Below are 24,331 nucleotides of genomic sequence, written 5' to 3'. Positions count from 1 at the left end.
CCGGTTTTCCGGACTTCGGGCTTCCGGAGTATTTTAAATGAAGATTCGTAATGTCTGTCTCTGATGTTCATGGTCAATTAAATCAGCCTATTTTGTGCAACTAATAATGTTCCCGCTAATGGGTTAACCAAGCAGCCTTGCACCTAACGTGCAAGCACCTATCTTCGAATTATTCATAGCAATATGCGCGGGGCAAGGCGGAGGTACGGGTAAACACGGCTCATGTTCTGTCATCAAAGGTAAGAGTTGGTTTTCTTTAACTCAGCTGATGCATTGTTGTGTTTCTGACATGGTCTGGTTGTGTTTCTGACATGGTCTGGTTGTGTTTCTGACATGGTCTGGTTGTGTTTCTGACATGGTCTGGTTGTGATACATCATTGAATGTGTTGACCTGCTGTGATGTGTTGACCACCATCACTCTCCATCATCATCCATCATGTGTCTATGAAATAGATAGTTACTGTACTACTGACTGCAGCATTCATCTCTGCTCATTGATGTAGCCATGTCACACAGACACATAGTACACATATTCATCTGCTACCTTTATTAACCTGAGTGTAGCTGTGAGCTGAGGCCTGTACTAGCCTTGTTGACTAGACTTCCTCCTTGTCTGACACTGGGTATTGGACCGTACCGACGTCCATAGACCGGTCACTCTTCCACCTCAGTGTCTGTAGTTGACAGGGTAACTTCTCCATGGCCCACACGGTCATTTTAAGGGTGAAAGTTGAAATTATACAGTGGTTGTAATGCCAGTGCGTGTTTTATGCGCGTGCACGCGAAAAAAATTCGTGCACGCGAAAACAATTCGTGCACGCGAAAACAATTCGCGCGCGCTGCGCGCGCGAAAGAGGACCCCCCCGCCACACTGCTGTGCCCCACCCAAAATTTTTGCCACCAGCCGCCACTGACCAGTGTACTACAGCGGTAGAATGACAGTTCAATCGTTTTTTAGACTCTGACCTATTCATACAACAAGGGACACAGCACTTTCCCGTTTTTCCCATATTTGTCAGCGTCTTTGAGCCTCGGAAAAGCGCTATATAAATATAATGAATTATTAATATTACTGAGGCATTTCGAAGACAGCGCCTCAGCCAACTTTGGACCCGGAAACACGTCACGACTTAACAACCGAATTGAAGTCTGTCTTTGTCCCTACACTCCTTTCAGGGTAAAGAACCAAATATGTGATTTTGTAATTTGGGTGAACTATCCCTATTATCTTAAATAAATATGCTGTAACATTAGAATGCAGTCATCGGGTCAGAGCACAAAGAATTAATTAAAGTCGTCTAGTCTGATTAATGCTGCAGTTTATTATAGCTTCAGTCACGTAAGTCTGTAATATTTATAGCGTCTGACTCGTGTCATAACTTCATTACTGCAGCAAGGGGGTGGGTGGGATGGAAGCTTCCGTTGGCATGCCAACAGAGGACTAGACACGTTCAGATATTAAACTGTCAACACGACTCTGCTCATGTAAACATTGTCATATGAAAACAGGCCCAGGAGACCGTAAATATGTTCGGTAACAGGTTTCTTGTAACATGTCCTGTGATGTCACACAGGGCCTGTGATGTCACACAGGGCCTTTAGGCCAGCGGTGGCTGCCTGGGGACACAGACCTGGGGCCAGTTGTTCAAAACATCAGAATGATCCTGATTCTTTTTTTGCTACCCAGGATCAGATCTCATCTGGCTGATTTTGAGTCGTATGGGGGAGATCAGCCAGCATGATCTGATCCTGGAAAGCAAAAAAAGAATCTGGGTCATTCTGATCCAGATTAAAAGATTTGAATAACTGGGCCCTGGTGTCCTAAACACAGATTAAGCCTCAAATACAATATTAATGGAGGTTTTCTATTGAAAAGGTTATATAGTCCAGGAACTAGACTCTAGTCTGTGTCCAGGGAGAGTTTGGCCATATTTCAGTCAGGTTGCAACTGGGGAGTGTGTGTGTGTGTGTGTGTGTGGGGGGGGGGTTATTAAGTGCAATAGATTTATCAGAGCAACCAATCCAAACCATCCACACAGATACACACCATTCTCTGTAATCCCTGGATAGACGTACATCCTATACAATTAGATCTATATTAGGTTAAACTATACTTCTGACCAATGAAGGCCCACGTTAAATACATGCGTGACGGATTGTCCGTTGTTCAGCATTGATGCAGCATTGTTCAGTACAGTCTGATGCAGCTGCAGCCGTTTCACAAGGGACAGCAGCCGCTCGGCAACCAAGCAAAGGAGGCGGCAACGGCAGTGAAATGAGCTCATGACATTAACAAATTAGGAGGCGGCGGTGTCAGAGAATGCCTTTAGTGCAGCGTCCGTCCGCTTCTCAAAGGTCATGACCCTGGCCCGTCCGTGCGTGCGTCCAATCAGATCCAGGTATGGTTGTGACGGACGTTCAGTGTTCTACTCCTGCTTCTTCCTGAGAGACAGCTTGTTCTTGGTCTCCCCCATCTTCTCAGAGATCCGCTCCTTCGTTTCCTCCATCTTCCCTGAGAGGCGCTCCCGGGTCTCCTCCATCTTGTCCTGGATGTAGTCTTTGACGGGCGGCGGGGTGGGCAGGTACCCGTGCTTGCGAAGATACTTGACAGAGAGCGATGTCCCACCCAGGGTCACCGTGTAGCGGGCTGGAGTGGCGATCTGGAAGACAAACACAAATGGTTTCACAAGTAAACACAAGAGGGCCCACTCGCCTAGATAAACGTGGTAGGTTGGAACCAAAGAGTTGTAAAAAAACACAAGAGGGCCCACTCGCCTAGATAAACGCGGTAGGTTGGAACCAAAGAGTTATAAATATACACAAGAGGGCCCACTCGCCTACATAAACTGTGATTACATGGGGCGTGCCATGTAGTCCACTTCCTGTAGTCCACTTCTTGTAGTCCATCTTCTGTGATTTGAGTGCCGGCAGGTGCCTAATCTATGTGCCTATATTTCTATGGTTGGTCTATGTGCCTATATCTCTATGGTTGGCATAGTAACTAACTGTTGCTACTCCGTTCTGCTGCGGGTTTCAATGGCATCACGGCGCTACACAACACCTACTGACATCCTGCATAAACACATGGGTTTCACACTAAACAATACCTCCCTTAACTGACACATTTTCTTTGACATACTGTGCATCCTTACCTTGTACATAGCGTAGGCAGTCAGGGCATAGCCACTCTGGGAGTTCTCCAACAGTCTGACGAGTCTCTCTGGGAACCCCACGTACTCCAGGAATGGAACCACATTCACACCCCTATAGAAAGGGAGGGGGGGAGGGGGAGAGAAAGAGAGAGAGAGAGAGAGAGAGAGAGAGAGAGAGAGAGAGAGAGAGAGAGAGAGAGAGAGAGAGAGAGAGAGAGAGAGAGAGAGAGAGAGAGAGAGAGAGAATGAGAACATGACGACTAAGGGACCGATGAAGATGATTACTTCTCTACAGGCTTTGGTTTGGGAATGGCGTGCTTGACTCATATTACCACACGTTTTGCATGCAGGGTTAAAAGAACTCATAGAGGAAAAAAAACCATTCCATTCCATGCATTACAATGCGCCCGTCTTCTGATTTCCACCTCCACCTGCCTCCTCCCCTGACTCACAGTGATGACCTCACAGCGCTTACTTCATAGCAGCGTAGTAGAACGTGCCGATCCAGACGGTGGAGGTGACCAGGTGCACCGGGATCACCACCTTCCCGTACTGCCTCAGCGTCCTCTTGAACCTCTGGACCAGACCCATGGAGCTGTCCTGCAGCGGGTCAGGGTCTGCCTGGTCCTCCGGGCACGGCCCCGGCCCCGGGTCAGCTTGGCTCTGTGGCGGAGCGTCCGGTTGGCCCGCACCGGTCGTGGTCGGTTTGCGCTGCGCCGCTGTCCCTGCGGCGGCGGCCGTTGTGCGGAACCAGCGAGGGCTGGAGGTCCAGTTGGGTGGCCGGGGAACAGGAACTCCAACCCGGGGGCTGGTCAGCGGGACCCGGGTGGCTGGCTCCCCCCCCCCGGCGGGCCGGGCCGAGAGGAGGGAGCGCAGGGCGGCGGCGGCCGGCCGGGAGACGCCCAGTTGGAAGAGGCGCTGCATCGTCTTCTGTCTGGGACGACAGCGACACGACACAACACCCAGCATCAGCCTCCGCACTCACCCCTCTGCACTCACCTCTGCACTCACCCCGCACTCACCTCTGCACTCACCCCGCACTCACCTCTGCACTCACCCCTCTGCACTCACCCCGCACTCACCTCTGCACTCACCCCTCTGCACTCACCCCTCTGCACTCACCTCTGCACTCACCCCTCTGCACTCACCCCTGCACTCACCCCTCTGCACTCACCCCTCTGCACTCACCCCTCTGCACTCACCAGTCAATCATTCACTTCAAATATTTGAGCTGATCTCGGCCAATGTTAGACAGCTCCAAATCACAAAAAAACATACGGATACCTTATTTGATCAGTCAGGAATTCAGTGGCGTCGGCACAGGTGCTGAAACTGTAGACGAGGAGGACAAGTCTGGTTTATTTGTTGCAGCTCTACAACATCAATCATCACCAACACTAGAATGTAATAATAGATCAATATGAACATCAACAGTAAGAAAACAGTAAATGTTACTGTTGCTGTTAATATCTGCATCTATTATCCTGTTTATATGTATCCATTATCCTTGTTCATTCTACTTCCACAGTTAGCTAGGCGGGCTACCCTGAGTACACACACTGGCCATGATCTAGCAGCTAGTCAACATTACTGTTCACAAAACGGTAAATCGGTAGACTGCGACAGGAGGCACACCTACAGCCCTGATGGACAGACTAACAAGCTAGCTTTTAGCCAGCCACAACATCATTGACAAGCATAAACCATGTAGCGACACAACAACTCAAACAAATATATATATATATATATATATATATATATATATATATATACATGATCTCATGCAAAGGAACCCACATAATAATCCCACATAGTGTTTCGGCCTTTCAACCGACGATAAAGTTTGGATTTGGGAATGTTGCCATGTCCCCTCTGTCATTCAGAATGCCATGGCGCATAGTTATGACGCACGAAGTCCGGAGCCGCACTGCCAGAAGGGAAATGTAGTTTCGGCCGCCGATACAACGAACCCCAAAGCATTACAGTATCTGCCCACTAGGCATACCTCTGGTCCGATAAAGCATAGCAAGATGATTTGTTTTATAGCAATCAGTCTTTCCCCTGATGAACCTTTCTGGATAATGTGAGAAAACTATTTTTAAAGGATTGCTTTTAGTGCAGGGAGTTGCCCTCCGAGCCGATAGGGGGAGGTAGTGTGTCTTTTATGAACTACAAGAACACGATCGTCATTGCCGCAAAATGCATATGGCGGAAAACTCAAGTGAGTGGATACTGTGGTTGTTGTTACAGTGTTATGTATTAGCTAATGTACGATTTCGCGTACAATAATGCATTGTGTTTTTAACCGCACACTTAGACGATGTTATGATTCTAAGTTTGTGCACTAAGCTAACTAGTCGGTTCAAGTTGTTTGTCAGTTTGTGTGTGTGTGTGTGTGTGTGTGTGTGTGTGTGTGTGTGTGTGTGTGTGTGTGTGTGTGTGTGTGTGTGTGTGTGTGTGTGTGTGTGTGTGTGAGAGAGAGAGAGAGAGAGAGAGAGAGAGAGAGAGAGAGAGAGAGAGAGAGAGAGAGAGAGAGAGAGAGAGAGAGAGAGAGAGAGAGAGAGAGAGCATGGGATGCTGCATCGCTGGTCTTATTCCTGTGGTAGCTACAGTTCCCTTCTGTGAAATTGAGCACAAACGATCATAGTTTTCTAATCTATTTTGGTTATAGCAGTATCTTATGTTTTTACTGAAAGAAGTGCGCTATAGCATTTTGTTATGGTTATCGTTACCACTTCCAAACGTAACACGTTGAAATGTTTTCTGTTTTACAGTCGACTTTACGGGTCGTCGTTGTCTTGTGTCTTCTACTAACTTCCATACAGACGAGCGCGGAAGTTGAATTCGCCGTTGCCTTTCGTTGGAGTGACCGAGTGTGAAACGTGCAGCTCCGCCCGTCTAGACTCTGACCAGATGGAGAAGGAGGTTCCGACCGGGGAGGTGGAGCAGGAGACGGGAGAAGCAGGGAACGGCCTGGTGTCTTCCAGGGCTGAGGGAGATGAAGGATCAAGGTCCGGACAGAAATCTGAGACCAAGAGGAGGCATGAGGGTGATGAAGATGAGGACAGCTCACCTACCAAGAGGCTGGTATGTAATTAGGGTTGCCACCCGTTCCGTTTTTCCAGGGATTGTTCTCTTTTTTCAGCAGCTGCCCCGTAAAATTAATAATCTTTCCCGGGACACAATTTGTCCCGTTTTTAATTTTGTGAAAATGTAAAACTTCATTTGGTTTCCTTCATAGAGATAACGGTTTCCTTCTATTGCTATTCTGTTTCCTTCCTGTTTATAGCCTACAGCAACTGCCCCCTGTCACTCACTCTGTCACTCCCACCTCCCCAAGGAAGAGGAATTATTACGGACGTAGACCCCAAACAACAAGCAGGCTAAAATATCCGCGTTTTTTAAACGCACCCAACTCGAATCTGGCGAGTGGCAAGCCCATGGGCTCGTTGGTAACGTTAGTCCGCTGCAGTCTCACATAACCAGACCTATCTCCACACTTCGCTTCGCGTTGTGCCGCGCTTGAGGTTGACAAAAAGCTATCATATGGTGTCGCGAATAGGTCTAAAATTATATTCAAAAAGGTATTAAATTGGACTAAATTTGACTTGTTTGAAACTTGTAGGAACCCTGTATATGGAGGTAGGGGTATAAATGTAAGGGGTGGTCTATGTGGACAAAGGTAGGGGTGTAAATGTAAGGCGTATCCTATATGGACAGAGGGGTGTAAAGTTAAAGGGCAGAGGTGGGAGTAAGACATACAAGCAAGTCTCAAGTCTTAACCTTCAAGTCTCAAGCAAGTCCCAAGTTACTGTGGTGAGAATCAAGCAAGTCAAGTCAAGTCCCTGCTATAAGTCAAGTCAAGTCATTGCATTTTGTGGCAATCAATAACACCCCTCCTAAATGAACAACAAGAATAGTGTATAAACTAAAAACAAGTATACAAATAAATACATATTGCCTAAAATGTAAACCTTACTGACATTACTAAAGATTACATGAAACTATTCTAGTATAATGGTTTTAGTATGTCACTAAATACCAATATTACTAAACATTAAGGTACATCAAACCATGAAAGTCTAATGAGTTGTCAAGCATGAACTGTAACTTTTATGGGACATGCTGTTTGTCTTATTTTGTCCATAGCCACACTAGCTAGCTGCTGGTAGCGATCTTGCTGCTTAGAAACGTAAGGTGAATGGCCACTTACAATGCTCTGGGGTTGCAAAAACATTTATTTGATAGTACTTTGTCACTCAATTGTGAGCGAGAGGGTCGCATTATCACCACGTTCAACTGGTGCACTTGATGCAGGTACTGCTATAACTACTGCCACCTTGAACACAGACATAACAGCTTAAACGTAACCAATAAGTTAGCTAAAAAGACACCTTCACTTAGCTACCTTTCTTTATGGGTTTTCTAGTGACAGATGTTGTGGTGGTGGTCGTGTCACAGATTTCTGAGCTGCAGACTTGTCATAACGATGCTCACCTGTTATTACCGTTGTCTACAAAATAATCACTGTCCCGCTGCCATGACAGCTGTCCTTTGGCCTCGACTGGTGTGCTGCGTCCAGTAGGTTGCTAGGTAACAGGTTACGCACATTGCGCTAGAAGTCACCCAATCGCGTTTCAAAACAAAACATTCTAACTTCTCAATATCTAGAATTGCTAAAATTTAATTTGAAGTGACTTCAAAAGGACTTAGTCCTTTCGAGTCTAAAGGCCAATGCACACGGCGTGCGATTTTGTCGCACCGCCAAATTCGATTCCATTGTTTTGAATGAGACAATGCACACGGCGTGCGATGCGATATTGTCGCACGACAATATTCGATTCTCAATTCACACCACCGAAGTCAACAACACGGCCCATCTCATATGGGATTACAAGACACCTATATTACATAATAATAACAATCGAGCATGTAGGCACAATATACCCAGTTGTATCTTGTAGAAATTGTGGAAGCAAGGCAAGGAATATTGGTAGAGCCTATAGTAATCAGCCTGCCTGGTCCGACTTCGGTGGTGTGAATTGAGAATCGAATGTTGTCGTGCGACAAAATCGCACGCCGTGTGCATTGGCCTTTAGTCTCAAGTCATGAATACCAAGTCAAAGTCAAGTCGAGTCTTTTATCAATGTTAGTCAAGCAAGTCTCGACTCGAGTCCCCCACCTCTGGTAAAGGGTATCCTATATGGACAGAGGTAGGGGTGTACATGTAAGGGGTATCCTATATGGACAGAGGTAGGGGGGGAAATGTAAAGGGTATCCTATATGGACAGAGGTAGGGGGGTAAATGTAAGGGGTATCCTATATGGACAGAGGTAGGGGGGTAAATGTAAGGGGTATCCTATATGGACAGAGGTAGGGGGGTAAATGTAAGGGGTATCCTATATGGACAGAGGTAGGGGTGTTAATGGCCCAGGACTGGGCGCTGGAAAATATAGGTATGGTCTGAACTGGTAATAGCCAAGCAGAAATTGTTGAGTGTTCTGGTTTTTCACAAATCCAAGGTGGCAACCCCTATAAGTAGTGGACACTGAACATGTTAGAAGTTAGCATTGCAAGTTTGGGATCAATGGACCTTCTCTCTTTCTGTCTCTCTCTCTAGTATTGCAACATTATTGAATGTTGAATGGTCTCAGGTCCAACTCAAAGCCTCTCTCCCCCCTCCCTCTCCCTCTCCCTCCCACCCCCCCTCTCTCCCTCCCTCCCTCCCTCATCCTCTCTTCCTGGTGCAGCACAGTCACTCTCTCCAGGTGGCGACCCACTATAACAAGCTCCAGGAGACGGGCCTCGCTGCCCGCAGCCAGAGCCGAATCTTCTACATGAGAAACTTCAACAACTGGCTGAAGAGTGTTCTGATTGGTGAGAAGGCCGACTACCGTTCATTTCTCTGTGTTCTGATTGGTGAGAAGGACGACTACCGTTCATTTCTCTGTGTTCTGATTGGTGAGCAGGCCGACTACCGTTCATTTCTCGGTGTTCTGATTGGTGAGAAGGCCGACTACTGTTCATTTCTCTGTGTTCTGATTGGTGAGAAGGCCGACTACCGTTCATTTCTCTGTGTTCTGATTGGTGAGAAGGCCGACTACCGTTCATTTCTCTGTGTTCTGATTGGTGAGAAGGCTGACTGAAACAGTCTTAAAGGGGAAAAAAACAACTAAGCGGGCTCCCAGCGACTTTTTTGTTAGACGGGTCTAGAGAAATGTAGCCACTCTCAAATTGATCAAAATGATATACCCTATCCCCCCCCCTTCCCTCCAGGTGAGATCCTGGACAAGGTGAGGCAGAGCAGCAGGGAGGTGAGCGTGCTGGATCTAGGCTGTGGGAAGGGAGGAGACCTGCTGAAGTGGAGGAAGGGCAACATCAGTCGGATGGTCTGTGCAGGTAATGAACAACAACACCCACTATCCTCCCTGATGCACTGAACTACAACACCCACAATCCTCCCTGATGCACTGAACTACACCACCCACAATCCTCCCTGATGCACTGAACTACAACACCCACACTCCTTCCTGATGTACTGATAAACAATACCCACAACCCCCCTGATCTAATGAAATACAATACCCACAACCCCCCGATATACTGAACATAATACCCCCAACCCCCGATCTACTGAACTACAATACCCACAACCCCCGATCTACTGAACTACAATACCCACAATCCTCCCTGTTCTACTGATCTACTGAACAACAACACCCCCCCCCCCATTGTACTGAAACCAGAGGATGTGGGCTCATTGTGGAACAGAGCGAGGAACGGTGTTTATTTGATACCCGAGTCCTCCGATTTCTACCTCCGCTGGCCCTAACCATGGTCTCCGTGTGTGACAGACATCGCCGCGGTGTCCGTAGAGCAGTGCCAGAGTCGCTATGACGACATGAGGAAGAGGAGTCACCCCAACGAGCGCCTGTTCTCTGCTGAGTTCATCACGGCAGACTGCACCAAGGTAAACAACCACACCAGTCACGTGACCCGCGCGTAGAATGTTGATGACACTTTGGGGCAACTTCGTCTGTGATGTCTTGGCGTCAGTGTGACCATGTCCTCCCCCACCCCCCACCCCCCTCAGGAGCTGCTGGGTGAGAAGCTGCGTGACCCTGACATGACGTTTGATGTGTGCAGTTGTCAGTTCGTCTACCACTACTCCTTCGAGACGCAGCCGCAGGCCGAGCTGATGCTGAGGAACGCCTGCGAGAGGCTCCGCCCCGGGGGCTTCTTCATAGGCACCACGCCTGACGCCTACGAGCTGGTGTAAGTCCAACCTCCGTGTGTTTGTGTGTGTGTGGGGGTGGGGGTGTTGTGTGTGGTGTGTGTGCGCACTATATTTTAGTGTGTGTGCGTGCCTGCGTGTATATAAAGTAGTTAGTGAAGCGAGTCATACATGCTTTGACCCACGTCACTGTCAATCACCTGATACACGTACAGCTCACCTGATACACATACAGCTCACCTGTCAATCACCTGTGAAGAATCTTCTCGTCGGTAAAGATGGAATGGATCAATCTATGGAGGATTTTGTGATCTTAAATGCGTTGTGTCATCTCGATAGATCAGGTGTGCAGCAGACACAATTTGACAAGGAATAGAACTTCAAACACGTCATAATGATTACTCTGGAGGTTTTATTAGGCAACTTTAGTCCTTCAAATCTGGTACTCCCAACAGAGTACAAGCATTTAGACAAGTCATTCTGAATACAGGCAGACTTACATACCTTTCATGTTATCTCAGATGTTACGTTGTGAATTAGCTCACCATCCCCTGCCCATCTCTGGCGCCTACGACCCCCAAGGTCTTAGTTGGACCGTCTGCGCTCCTTCAGATAACACCCCCGAATCTGCCTATATGAGTGACATGAGAATATATGTTTTAGAAAACCCCAGTAGATCCAACACCTGATACACGTACAGCTCACCTGTCAAGTCACCTGATGCAGGTGGTACAGCCCACCAGAACTGCTCCCTCCCACCTCACCGTTAAAAAGGAACCTGTGTTGTCTTGGCTCCTCCCCCTCCAGGAAGCGCCTGGAAGCGTCAGACTCCGCCTCCTTCGGCAACGAGGTGTTCAGCGTGACGTTCCAGAAGAAGGGCGACTACCCTCTGTTCGGCTGCCAGTACGACTTCAACCTGGAGGGCGTGGTCAACGTGCCCGAGTTCCTGGTCTACTTCCCACTGTTTGAGGAGTGAGTGTTGATCTCATGGTCATATGCTGATATGTATTTATTTATTTATTTGATATCCCGGTGACGGGATTGAATCCCTTGAGATGCAAGGCCCTGTTTGCTTTGTCTGAGGATGATGATGATTCAAAGTGCTATAAACACACACACACACAGACACACGCCATGTTGTCTCTGGTTGTGGTTCTGGGAACACAAGCCCTGCTGGTGAACTTAAATCAATTCTTCCGCCCACATGCCTCATAGCTCAAATCCAGATTTGTTGTTGACGTTTGGGTTTGGGACCTGCAGTACCTCAACAGTCCTGTGGGGGAGTTCTGTTATCAATACATGTTTGACTTATGCTGTGACATGTTGATTGTATTCACTCACCAGCATGTTTTTGTACACACGCACACACACACACGCACACACACGCACACGCACACACACACACACTCACACACACTGAGTGTCAGTTGTCTTTCATGAAACATTTGTCTACAAGTATTAAACTGCGTTGTTGTGGTAATGTAATGTAGTGAAGTCACCACCAGATGGCGTCCAATACACAAACTGTGATCAGAGAGGCAGTCTCTGGCAGTTTTTTTATCCTTTATTTAACCAGGGTCGGTCCCATTAGGGCTCTGCACACAGCGTGCGATTTCTGTTGGCGTCAACGTTCCATTTTGAAGTTTGAATGGAAGTCTATGAGAACATCGCATTTACCCACACACGGCCCCGATTTTAATCGCACGGCGAACATTCGATTCCATTCATTTTGAATGGGACAAAGCACACGTCGTGCGAGTTTTGTCGCACTGTCAAATTTGTGCTTTTCCCATTCAAAATGAATGGAATCGAATTTTCGCCGTGCGATTAAAATCGGGGCCGTGTGTGGGTAAATGCGATGTTCTCATAGACTTCCATTCAAACTTCAAAATGGAACGTTGACGCGCAACAGAAATCGCACGCTGTGTGCAGAGCCCTATTGAGACACATTGGTCAAGGGAAGCCTGGCCAAGACAGCAGCTCAAACATCAAGTTTCAACAGCCAAAACAAACAGCAGAATTACACAATAAAACAACACCAGATCAACACCAAAAAATAGACAAAATACAATTTGATCAGAGCAATGGGATAAAACAATGGGACTTTCATATAAAATATAAAACAGGAGCAAGAACGATATGAATAAATAGAATAAAATAATTGGACTTTCATACAAAACAGGGGCAAGAACGATACGAGGCTGATTCCAAGTTACTCACACAAGGTTTTTAAATGTTCCAAGAGAAATTAGTTCTTTCAAGTTTAGAGTGCTCTGTAATGAATTCCAGGCAGCGGGCGCAAAGTGCATGAAGGAGTGCTTGCCCAACTTTGGGGACATTTAGGAGATAACAGTCGTTGGAACGTAAGGAGTAAGTACTCTGGGTTCTTGACATATAACCACTTAAATATTGGGGAAGTAGGCCTAAAATGGCTTCATATATAAAGGTGTGCCAGTGTGAGAGACGACGTGCAGCCAATGAGGGCCACTCAACTCTGCCATATAAGGTTCAGTGGTGAGTGAGGTACATATAAGGTACAGTGGTGAGTGAGGTACATATGAGGTACATATAAGGTACAGTGGTGAGTGAGGTACATATAAGGTACAGTGGTGAGTGAGGGCTTTGCAGCATGTGACGAACCTCAGGTCACCGTGGTACACAAAAGTCCAGAGACTGCAAACATGCATATAAAGAAGGTCACCATAATCCAATACAGGAAGAAAGGTGGCTGCAACTAACTTTTTCCTGGATTTTTCCTGTTGTAACCTGATGGTGTGCATGTGCAACACATGTTTATTCACCCAAAATGTACATTTGTTCACCAAAAATGAGGATGCTTCATTTTGTAGCCAACCAGAGTGTTGTTGCTAGGTAAACACCAAACAGAACACCTGCAACACTCTAGGTGGTGAGTGTTCCGGAACTCTTTGCCAGTGAATGAGTTGAGAACTGAAGGGTTGTACCTTCAGATGTCAGATATTACAGTGTTCTAGTCTTCTCTACATATGTTTCATATCACCAGAAAACTAAGTGTGTGTGTGTGTGTGTGTGTGTGTCTGTGTGTGTCTGTGTGTGTGTGTGTGTCATTGACAGGATGGCTAAGAAGTACAACATGCGTCTGGTCTTCAAGAAGACGTTCTCCCAGTTCTTCCAGGAACACATCAAGAATGACCAACACAAGATGCTTATGCAGAGGATGCAGGCGCTAGAGGTATGTAATAACACAGTTATAAACGCTACAGGTATGTAACACAGTTATAAATGCTAGAGGTATGTAATAACACAGTTATAAACACTAGAGGTATGTAGCATACATAGGTTGTAGTCTTTTATCTTGCCTGTTGTAGTTGTATGAACTGCTGCTGTGCACCGAACTACCAAACTGGACATGAACCTGATAGGAATTTGAATACATTTCATTTCAAAACTCAAGAAGACACATTTCCAGACCGCATCCCTCATGTCTGTCAGATGTCTGTCAGATGTCTGTCAGCGATCCAGACGGTTTCACTCCTGGGTTGCTAATGGCGACCAGGAGGAACAGAGGCTAGACAATAGAGGACAAGGTCCTTGATGTAATTCTCTACTCTGAACCCAAAGAGAAAGAGAGTTTGCACGTGTGCGTGCGTGTGTGTGTTGGAGAGAACGTCCGTGTCTGTTTAGTGTGACAGCTGATCCAGACCCCCCCAGCCTGACATCTGTCAGCGTGATTACGTTTCTTATCTCTGAGTCTTCTCTGAGTCTTCGCCTCCGGAAACTTCTATGATGTTACCACCAGGCACCAGCATATGTGAATATATACCAGAATATAATATATACCAGAATATAAAGCTATATAGTTTTGCTGTGTAGGAAGCAGGCTAATTTACAAGCGGCCATCTAGTGGTCGTTGTGTGTAAATAGCAGCTTGAGCATTGTAAAGAGGGGGTCATTTGACCCCCAAGGCGGCCCTTTAGTAGGCTGTTCTAGTGTTTAAGTGAGGAATGTCTCACAGTGAATGAGGTGTAGGATGTTGAAATGTGTCACTTCCTGGTAGGAGAGAGAGAGAGATCATTTGATCCTTTGTTTCTCTATGTCCTTCTCTCCTTCTCTCACTCTCTCCTTCTCTCACTCTCTCCTCATCTCTCTTGTCTCTGTATTGTCCCAGACCTTCCCTGTGGATGAGCGGACCAAGGCGGCGTCAGACAACCTTGCGGAGGAGTACGACCACGCACGCCGCTGCTCTGAGTGCCCCACCGCCCGTCTGCCTCTGGTGGGTGTGAACGGCCTCCACACAGCCAGGGTCACACACACACACACGTGCTCTGTTCTGTTCTGCTCCACTAGACTGTTTATCTAGACCTCTCTCTGTCGGACACCAGGGGGAAACCAGGGTTGTTGTTGTTTACATGGTCATATTCACATGGTAAAAACATGGTTTTAAACCTGGCGAGAGGCTGGCGGAGGTAGACATGGGAGGACGTGGGCTTGTTGTAACGTACGGAACGAAATGAGGAACGGTGTCATACATGTCATACATGCCATACATGTCATAAATGCCGTTCCATGCATCACAGTAAGCTGTGTGTGGTTCTGTAGTAACACTGCTGTGTGTTCTGTATTAACACTGCTGTGTGGTTCTGTAGTAACACTGCTGTGTGTTCTGTCCCCAGGGAACGCTGAGCCGGTCAGAGTGGGAGGCCACCAGTACGTTTCACCTCCGTTACTCTCTGTGTCGTAGCCAGGGGAGGCTGGCGCAGGTAGAAATCGGAGGACGGTCTCATTGCGATACATGGAAGAGAAATGAGGAACAGTATCAAACACGTCCGTTCCAGGCATCACAATGAGCCTGTCCTCCGATTTCTACCTCCTCCAGCCTCCCCTGGTTGTAGTTTTGTCTTTAGCTAGTCAAATGGTCAGCACTCAGCTGTGTTGTAATAATACATGAAGAAGATAACCCCCTATTTCAGGATATATGTATATATATCTCATGTTCTCTCTCTCTCCCTCCCGCTCCTCTCCTCCCTCTCCCTCCCTTCCTCTCCTCTAGGTATATACCTGGTGTTTGCGTTTGAGAAGATGTCCTGAATCGCTGAAGAGTCCAACTCCAGAGCGCCTTGAAGATGGCAGATCAACTCACAACAATTAGTTTTGTTTTTTCATTTGTGTGTGTGTGTGTGTGTGTGTGTCTGTCTGTGTCTGTGTCTGTGTCTGTGTCTGTGTCTGTGTCTGTGTGTGTGTGTGTGTGTGTGTGTGTGTGTGTGTGTGTGTGTGTGTGTGTGTGTGTGTGTGTGTGTGTGTGTGTGTGTGTGGCGATGCTGTCTAGGAGGCAGTGGGAAAATAGAGAAAATGGTCTCTGTTTGTTTTGTTGTTTTTCCATAGCCCTGCCAGTGTAGTTGTGTATGTTCCTGTTGTGGAGATAGGATTGGCTGTTATTCCTGTATTGGGTCAGATGACCGTATTTGACAGTAAATATGAGATGTTTAACTGGCCGTGTGTGTTACTGTACCCCCCCCCCCCCCCCACACACACACACACACACACACACACACACACCATCTCCCCTGCTGCTGACTAGCTAGCTAACTAGGCAAACTGTTACCAACGGTTACAGGCCTGTGAATTGGATGAATAAACGGAACACGGGTGGTCCAGTATATTCATCCAGCCCATGGTGGTCCAGATGGCACGACCCCTACGTAGCTGCTCTGTCTGGAGGTCTTACTGTTGAAGTTCTTTGCTCATTCAAAGGTTGTCTCAACTATATGACATCATCAAACACGCATGGTGACTTCCTGCCAACTGGCCACAGCGACGACACTCGAATAGGCCAAGGCTCGAAGGGAAGGTGCGAAGAGCTAATGATGATCGCACTGTCTGCAGATAAGAATGTTGTTGTTATTGATGTCTGTAAGCATGAGGTCGGCCTGCTGTGTGTGATGATGATGAGGATAATAATAATGATGATGATGATGATGAACGCTTTTAGAAAGATAGTTTCCTCTCCTCTCCTCTTCAACTCCTCAGTGGTAGCCCGTCAGTAGAACCTCTGGTACCCTGTCAGAACCTCTGGTAGCCTGTCAGTAGAACCTCTGGTAGCCTGTCAGAACCTCTGGTAGCCTGTCAGTAGAACCTTTGGTAGCCTGTCAGTAGAACTTTTGGTAGCCTGTCAGTAGAACTTTTGGTAGCCTGTCAGTAGAACCTCTGGTAGCCTGTCAGTAGAACTTCTGGTAGCCTGTCAGAACCTGTGGTACCCTCTCAGTAGAACCTCTGGTAGCCTGTCAGTAGAACTTCTGGTAGCCTGTCAGTAGAACCTCTGGTGCCCTGTCAGTAGAACTTCTGGTAGCCTGTCAGTAGAACTTCTGGTAGCCTGTCAGTAGAACTTCTGGTAGCCTGTCAGTAGAACCTCTGGTAGCCTGTCAGTAGAACTTCTGGTAGCCTGTCAGTAGAACCTCTGGTAGCCTGTCAGTAGAACTTCTGGTAGCCTGTCAGAACCTCTGTTGAAGGTGAGTCGTACTGTTGTCTTAAACCCCAGCCATGTGACTGAACTGGACTTCTTTTTTTTTTTCCGTTCTCTGAGTGGGGCAGTCCCACTCATTTTTTTTCTCTCAGTTTTTATTGGACAGATAGTGAAGACAGACAGGAAAGTAGGAGAAGAAGGGAGAGAGGACATGTCAGCAGGGCATGGGCCGGATTCGAACCCATGCCGACATGGGCATAATATGTGTGCACTGTAGACCGCGGTGCTCGACCACTGGACCACCCCAGGCCACTGAACTGGACTTCTGATGCTGCAACACTGAAATACATAGTCAAGTATGGTGATGTCACTGTTTCAGAAATGTTAATATATGTAATGTGGGGTTAGGTCCTGGAGAGAGAGAGAGAGAGAGACAGACAGACACATACAGAGAGAGAGAGACAGTCAGAGAGAGAGAGAGACAGACAGACACACACATATACAGTGAGAGACAGACAGTCAGAGAGAGAGAGAGAGAGACAGATAGAAAGACAGTCAGAGAGATGGAGAGAGACAGACAGAGAGATGGAGAGAGACAGACAGAGAGAGAGAAGCAAATAGAGACAGACAAAGAGAGGGACAGACAGACAGACAAAGAGAGGGACATACAGACACAGAGAGAGAGACAGACAGTCTGATTTTAAAAAATACCAGCAAGGTTCTTCATTTAACCCATTTGAGCTTTGCAGCTGTGTTGTCAGGAAATCATCAAATTGACCCATGCACGCACGCACACTCACACATACACTCACACTCTCACTCAGACACCGCAGCTCCAGGTCATATTCTGCGCTAACTAGGTTTTGGTTTATGATTTTATGATTTATTTAAAAATAGGGACACATTGATTAACAGACATGCTGTAAATGAGCCAGAATTGGCCTAGCAGGCTAGTTTTCATCTGCTGTCCCTGGACAGATTTTAAGAGGCAACCTAAGATCTCAGAATATTAAAATACATACATACATACGCTACCAAATATTGGTGTTGGTAACATGGTACCTGTCTTCTCTTGTTACTTTGTAACTCTCCACCCTGAAGAGGTGTGCAGTGTCTGTCTGTCTGTCTGCCTATCTCTGTCTCTCTGGGCTGTCTCTGTCTGTCTGTCTGTCTCTGGGCTGGCTGGCTGTCTGTGCTTGCCTGCCTGTCTGTCTGTACAGACCTGAGGCCATTTGAAGCGTTCACATTGCCAGCCTCTATTGTCCATGGAAACAGCGACGGCCTTCTGGAAGAACGCTACCATATACAACTATTAATAAAGCTGTATTGTTCACTGCTGTGTGCGTGTGCCTTTCAATTTGCAAAAGGACAAATAATTGTATAGTTAGTTAGAGAAATTCTAAATGATGTCTCAGAATGTACAAGTGTTCATGGACACATGATCCAATACTGTACGTGGGGGGGGGAAGAAATGATGTTGAAGACTACAGTTTGTAGAACTGCATGACATGTGGTTATGGTCGACCACACACTCCTGCAGGTCTCCCTGTCCCCCCCGATCACCATAATCAATGACCCTCCCCCCCACCACCACCCCCAACCGCCCTGACCACCATAATCAATGACCCCCACCTCCCAGTAGGGTGTTGAAAGCACACTTAGTAAATCGATACAGGATCTGCTCTATTAAATACAAATGTGTGTGTGTGCATTGAAGGTAAGCTAGCTCTGGACTAAGGATAGCCTGGACTAAGGATAGGCTGGAAGAAAGATAGCCTGGACCAAGGATAGGCTGGACTAAAGATAGCCTGGACTAAGGATAGCCTGGACTAAGGATAGCCTGTACTAAGGATAGCTCTGGATTAAGGATAGCCACACACCTGCCTACTCTCTGCTTCAGTGACAGACCTGCCTGCTCGACTCAAGAAATCAATCGAGGCAGGTTATTAGACCTCTTGGAAGTTCACACACACACAAACACACACACACACACACACACACACACACACACTCTGTGGTCGAGTAGTGGAAGCAGGTAATTAGACCTTTGGTAAACAGACACACACACACACACACACACACACCCTCTGCGGTCGAGTGGTGTTTTATGTGACCTCTGGTAAATTAGATCTTTCGTAAGTGCACACACACACACACAGTCACACACACACAGCGGTTGGGTAATGGAAGCAGGTATTGAGAGGGCTGGTAAGTGTCCTCCCCGCTGCTGTAGAACATGTATGATCAGTATGTAGAACATGTATGATCAGTATGTAGAACAGGGGTCGGCAATTAGGTTTGGCCTCGGGCCAAAAAAATGTTTAGCCACTAGATGGCGGGCCCGAACATAATCAAAGGATAATTTAAGTAATTGATTGTTAAAAAATGTGACACGTTCTAATGCTTTGACTTTTCTTTCGAGAAATGTACACATCGCTAGTCAACTAACACAGCTTGTTTTGTGAGCCTGCTAACAATGTAAAGTAGTGTTATAATTAACCATTTCATTGCAGTATTAGGCTTGACTAGTGAGTTTGTGTTGTGATTCTCAACAACGTTGAAACGTAGTTTCACCCTTTTCCATAGTTTTGAATAATAAATGTGTGGACTGACGGTGTATCGCAGCCTAACTTATTCTAATAATTATTTAACATACTTTTATTCTGAATGATTCCCCCCTCCTCCAGACAAGGTCACATTATTTATTATTGGATTGGTTGTTTGCGTGTCGGGTGAAGTTAGCTAAACATTTAACCTGCTAACTAGCAAGAGATACATAATGTCACTCTCCAAAGGTCTAAAGAGGAAAGTTGACAGAAAACAGGGCATTTAAAGAGGAATGGACAGCGAACTATACGTTCATCCTACCTGGTTTCATCAATGCAAAGCCGTTGTGTGAGACTCACATCTTCCGTGCTCACAATGTTCCCTTTCTATACATGCGAGTCGTCCTTTTCCTCAATGAATGTGATAAAGACGCACGAGAGGAATCGATAGATGCATAAAAATAAAAATAAACTGCCTGCGGATTAAAGTGACGTCAATATCACCAGATATCAATCAAATAGTGACCGATGGGAGATGCCTTTTTTCACATTAAGTGAGTACCAAGCCTGTCGTTATTGTATTTAATAACCTAATTGTATGTTGTATATTTTGAATGAATGGCTTATGGCTCATTGTACTTATTATCCCTAATAGCGCGTTTGCTCTGTCGTTTCAGGAGCATAGGCCTACCACCACTTTTGCGCCGATTTTGTTGTCAATGTTTTTCAGAAAATTAAACAGAATTTGCTTTGTTACTGTTCATATGTTTGTTGCAGTCACATACGTAAACATTACGTTTGAATGATTTAATGAGCTGATGTTATTTTTTTCAAACCACACACCACACACAAACCAGCTCCTTACCTTCTTGTGATTTTATGCATCTATGCTTTTTCTAAAATGTGTTTTCTTTTTCCTTTCCTAACACCAGGGGAGCCACCCCTCCTAAATTTCGTTGTTTGGTACCTGTACTGTAGCAATGACAAATAAAGTCCATTCCATTCCATTCCATTCCATTCCATGTTGGCTATTTCAGCACCACGCCTTGTCCACCTACTTATGATTCTTATGAAGTGGATTCTCAAAATAATCTGCTGGGCCAAATATTATTGGTGACGGGCCAGCAATGGCCCACGGGCCGCCTATTGCCGACCCCTGATGTAGAACATAATGGTTTACATTTATTTATGTAAACCAGCTCCTTTCCCTTCTTGTTTTTTTTTCCTAGCACCAGGGGAGCCCCCCCTCCCAAATTTCGTTGTTTGGTACCTGTACTATATCAATGACAATAAAGACCATTCATTCATTCATTCATGTATGATCAATATGTACAACACGTAAGACCAGAGAACAACTTCCTGGCCTATTACACACATCAGCTGGAGATGGGTTTCTGATTGATTATGATGACACATTATTACCTTCCTGTGTACCCCCTGCGTTGTGTGTGTGTGCGTGCGTCAGGCACGTGCCGTGAGCTTTTAGATTGGGTAAGCATAAGATATAGAAATACACATAATTACACATACATTACACGCTATCAGTGAACGCAGTTTCAAGGAAATGCAATTTTGATGCCCTAGAACCCGCTAATAAACGGTAGTGTCACTTTGTAAACAGATTACCAAAAACAAAAAAAACAGTTGCCAGTTTCGACTATATCAGGGGTGCTCATTGTTCAATCTTTTTTGAACCAAGATCTTTTCAAGTAGCCAGCCTGCTGAAATCTACAAGTCCAGTTTCAACATTGCAAACGCACACACGCACAACACAGACACACACCGTTTCCATCCTCCATAGTAAACTCACAACACACTTTCTTTTCACACTTTTGTCACACAGGCACTTGACATCACATCACAAACCCTCCCTCTCTATCTCTCTCAAACACTTTTGGTCCAGAACCACTGGCACGGACAGCGGCATTAGGCCTATCTCAGTGATTGATTAAGCAGCTCTCTCTCCCAACACAACGGCACATGACTATTCAAAGGTAAAAGCAGAGGAAGTCTTAAATAAGAAACCATAACCAGCAGCACAGCAGTACCCAAACCATATAAACAAGCACAGATCGGCACCAGCAGGGGCGGATTTAGAATTGTAGGAGATCCGGGGCTTAGCCCAGAGGGAGAATATAATGTGCGCGCAGAGCGCGCCGGAAAAATTTGCCTTCAACCTTCAACTTACCACCACCTTAAAGCGGACAAAAGGCACTGGAGAACACATATACATTCACACCCTTTAATGAAGCAAACAAATTGTGGTGGTTCTGGGCACAGAGGGAGGTCAGCACACGTAGCTCCCCCTGCAGGCCAGAACGCACCATTGGATAGCAGCTGACCTGTATTACAAAATAAACAGTAAACACACACACACACACACACACACACACACACGTCAGTCACCATCATTTATATTTGTATAGAATTACATAATTGATGGGCTGAGGCTAGTTATGTTACAGTATGTATATCAGGGCAGACTCTGTGCTCACCACTTATATTGTATTTAGAGTCTTGTCCTGTGTTATATGACGATATATTACATGTATTGTTGGCCTGTGTTTAGTACTGTGAAATCAAATTCCCCCTGGGACATTAAACAAACTTAGTTAGTTAGCGTTACATCTTAGGATAGATTTGAGTCATGTTTTGTATACATACATACTACCATAAGGGCATACTTAATGTGGTTACTCCATGTTTACTAGCTGTAACATTAACGTTACATCATTCTTTTTCACTTGTTACTCAGTCAACCAGAGTGCAGATATCAAAGACTATCAGCCTGTTATTCACTTTATTTGTATAAGTATTATCCTTTGTTTGATTTCTTACCATGTACCGTAACAGTACCTTGCTATGTTTCATTTTCATTATAACATAACGTTATGTTATGATAGCCAGCTAGCATTAGCAAACCGGAAAAGTAGTGTCAGTGAGTCAGTCACCTTTCTAATAAGATTCACAAACCTGAAACATCATCTATGTCATCACTGCTGGTGACATCATTGTTGTCAGCTGCTGATACTGCTGCTGCAACAGTTCTTGGCGCTTGTTTTGTTGAAAAAAACTTTCGGATATCCATCCTTACAAAGTCAGGCACTGATTGAGATCACTTCTTCTTCAGGGCAGGGCAGGCTACGCAGTACGCAGGCTAATGTTGCGCAGCTGCTGCCTCTCTGTTGGACTCCGGTACTGCACTTTACTCACGAGATTATATATATATATATATTTATTTATTTTTTATTTAAACATTCGGGGCTTTTCAGAAAACATCCGGGGCTTGAGCCCAAGTAGCCACCCCCTAGCGCCGCTACTGGCCACCAGCCTCGCGAATCATATAAACCAGCAAAGAAGCCATGACGTAAATTTTAAAATGATATCTTACCTTTACTTGAAAACGAGGTCCATGCGCCTCTCCTTGCGAAGGAACACCTCTGTCACTTTAGTGTAGAAGTCACTCGCCTGTTGCAGTTTGGAAAGTCTCTCTTTTTCAATTGAGATCAGGGCCAGTGATGACACTGACAGTAATGTCCATATTCACAAAATTTAAAAAGCAAGTTATCCTTATTGATTAGATCGTTTGAGCTAGCATAAACTATTCTGCCGGGCGAGAGAAAGTAGTGTGAAACGTTATGTGAACTTGAAAGTGATAAGAGACAATCAGTAGCTCTTATCGGAATGAAAGAACTACTGATTGGCTGTAAGCATGCTTACCCTGGCCACATTAAACAGCGGGCTGAGGCATCGGAAAAAAATAAAAAAGACATTTTCACGCATTCGAATGTACGCGAGGGAAAGCAGAGAGAGAAGTGCTTATAATGTAACACAATGCAAGCAGAGTAGGAAGTGCTTACTCCTGCAGGTGGCGCTAAAAATGCAACGTCAAAATGAATGACTCCTGCTGCCCTGGGACCTAAAATACGACTCTTTTAATGAAAACAAACAAACGGTTACATGCACTTTTATTTTTATATTTTCACTGTCCTTTTTTCGTTGGGTAAGCACTGCTTACTCTGCTTATATGGACGGCACGTCCTTGACACACACACAGATACACGCATACACACACACATTTTCATGCTGCATGGTCTCACAGGCAGGATGTCTACCTCCCCCAGCCTCCCATGTCTACCTCCCCCAGCCTCCCCTGTCCTCCCATGTCTACCTCCCATCAGCCTTCGCTGTCCTCCCATGATGTGAGTCACATCATCACACACGCATCCCATCTCTAATCAATGCAAGGTTCACATGTCAAAGGAATGAAACTGAAAAAGATTTTAGTTTCCTGCCCTTTTCATATTTCTATGGAAATGCAGCAGAGAGAGAAGAGTCTTTTCATCCCAAGCTGTTTCTGCCGATATCCATTAGGAGGGCTTTGTTCACAGTTACAAAAGAAAGGAGAGTTTAAGAGATATGATTTTCTCTCCGTATCAAAGTCTCTGCGTTGAGGTTGGTTCCAATAATTGTAGGTAAAGTCGCAGCTCTCACAATATATACAAGGTCTTAAGTATACATAGAGGTCAACCACGGGTTGCACTTTTCTTTCGGTCTCAAAACTTTGTCCTCAAAAATGTCCTCCAGAATGCTCTGAATCTGTGGCAGTTCAACTGTTGCCAGGGATTAGGGCTTTGTGGCGTTTTCTTTCAACAGTTCCTTAGTAATAAGTATTCAGGAGACAATGTCCACATGAAAATTGCTGTGAGTACAAGCCCCTCGTGGGGACAGCCTCGTCTGTGTGAGTACATTTCACATCAGGCCGCTGGAGTGCCACCACGGTGACACTAGCTGGCACAAAATCTATCGATGGACTGAATTCACTGTGACTGACTATCGATGTGAAAATTACAGTGTACCTCATCTCAGGCAGTTAAGAGCCTCTATCAGCCCGACTCTCCCTGGTTCAAGTTTCACGCTTTTTTTTAAAATTTCAAGTTTTATTGTTACATTACACAAG

The 24,331-nt window shown here is 45.8% G+C and overlaps 2 protein-coding genes across 3 annotated transcripts; one reads left to right on the top strand and one right to left on the bottom strand.

Moving 5' to 3' along the window:
- Positions 1 to 1,373: 1,373 nt before the first annotated feature.
- fam210aa (family with sequence similarity 210 member Aa) lies at positions 1,374 to 5,023 on the bottom strand. Of its 2 annotated transcripts, none has more exons than XM_080525725.1 (5): positions 4,950 to 5,023; positions 4,437 to 4,484; positions 3,628 to 4,086; positions 3,153 to 3,264; positions 1,374 to 2,660 (listed from the first exon to the last, which is right to left on the bottom strand). In XM_080525725.1, exons 3-5 carry the CDS (start codon positions 4,074 to 4,076, stop codon positions 2,427 to 2,429), a joined length of 795 nt encoding a protein of 264 aa, XP_080381851.1. In that variant the 5' UTR covers positions 4,077 to 4,086; positions 4,437 to 4,484; positions 4,950 to 5,023; the 3' UTR covers positions 1,374 to 2,426. The 2 variants fall into 2 exon arrangements, with proteins under 2 accessions (XP_080381851.1, XP_080381852.1); XM_080525726.1 differs by having other exon boundaries at positions 3,628 to 4,082.
- Positions 5,024 to 5,937: 914 nt separating this feature from the next.
- On the top strand, positions 5,938 to 15,628 carry rnmt (RNA (guanine-7-) methyltransferase). The gene is made up of 10 exons (XM_080525723.1): positions 5,938 to 6,239; positions 8,903 to 9,029; positions 9,429 to 9,551; positions 10,007 to 10,122; positions 10,246 to 10,427; positions 11,194 to 11,358; positions 13,480 to 13,597; positions 14,534 to 14,638; positions 15,039 to 15,072; positions 15,416 to 15,628. Exons 1-10 carry the CDS (start codon positions 6,066 to 6,068, stop codon positions 15,451 to 15,453), a joined length of 1,182 nt encoding a protein of 393 aa, XP_080381849.1. The 5' UTR covers positions 5,938 to 6,065; the 3' UTR covers positions 15,454 to 15,628.
- The last annotated feature ends 8,703 nt before the right edge of the window (positions 15,629 to 24,331 follow it).

Source organism: Nansenia antarctica (assembly GCF_963989245.1).
Source record: "Nansenia antarctica genome assembly, chromosome: 3".
NCBI classification, from domain to species: domain Eukaryota; kingdom Metazoa; phylum Chordata; class Actinopteri; order Argentiniformes; family Microstomatidae; genus Nansenia; species Nansenia antarctica.
This window is presented reverse-complemented; position numbering and strand designations above follow the sequence as displayed.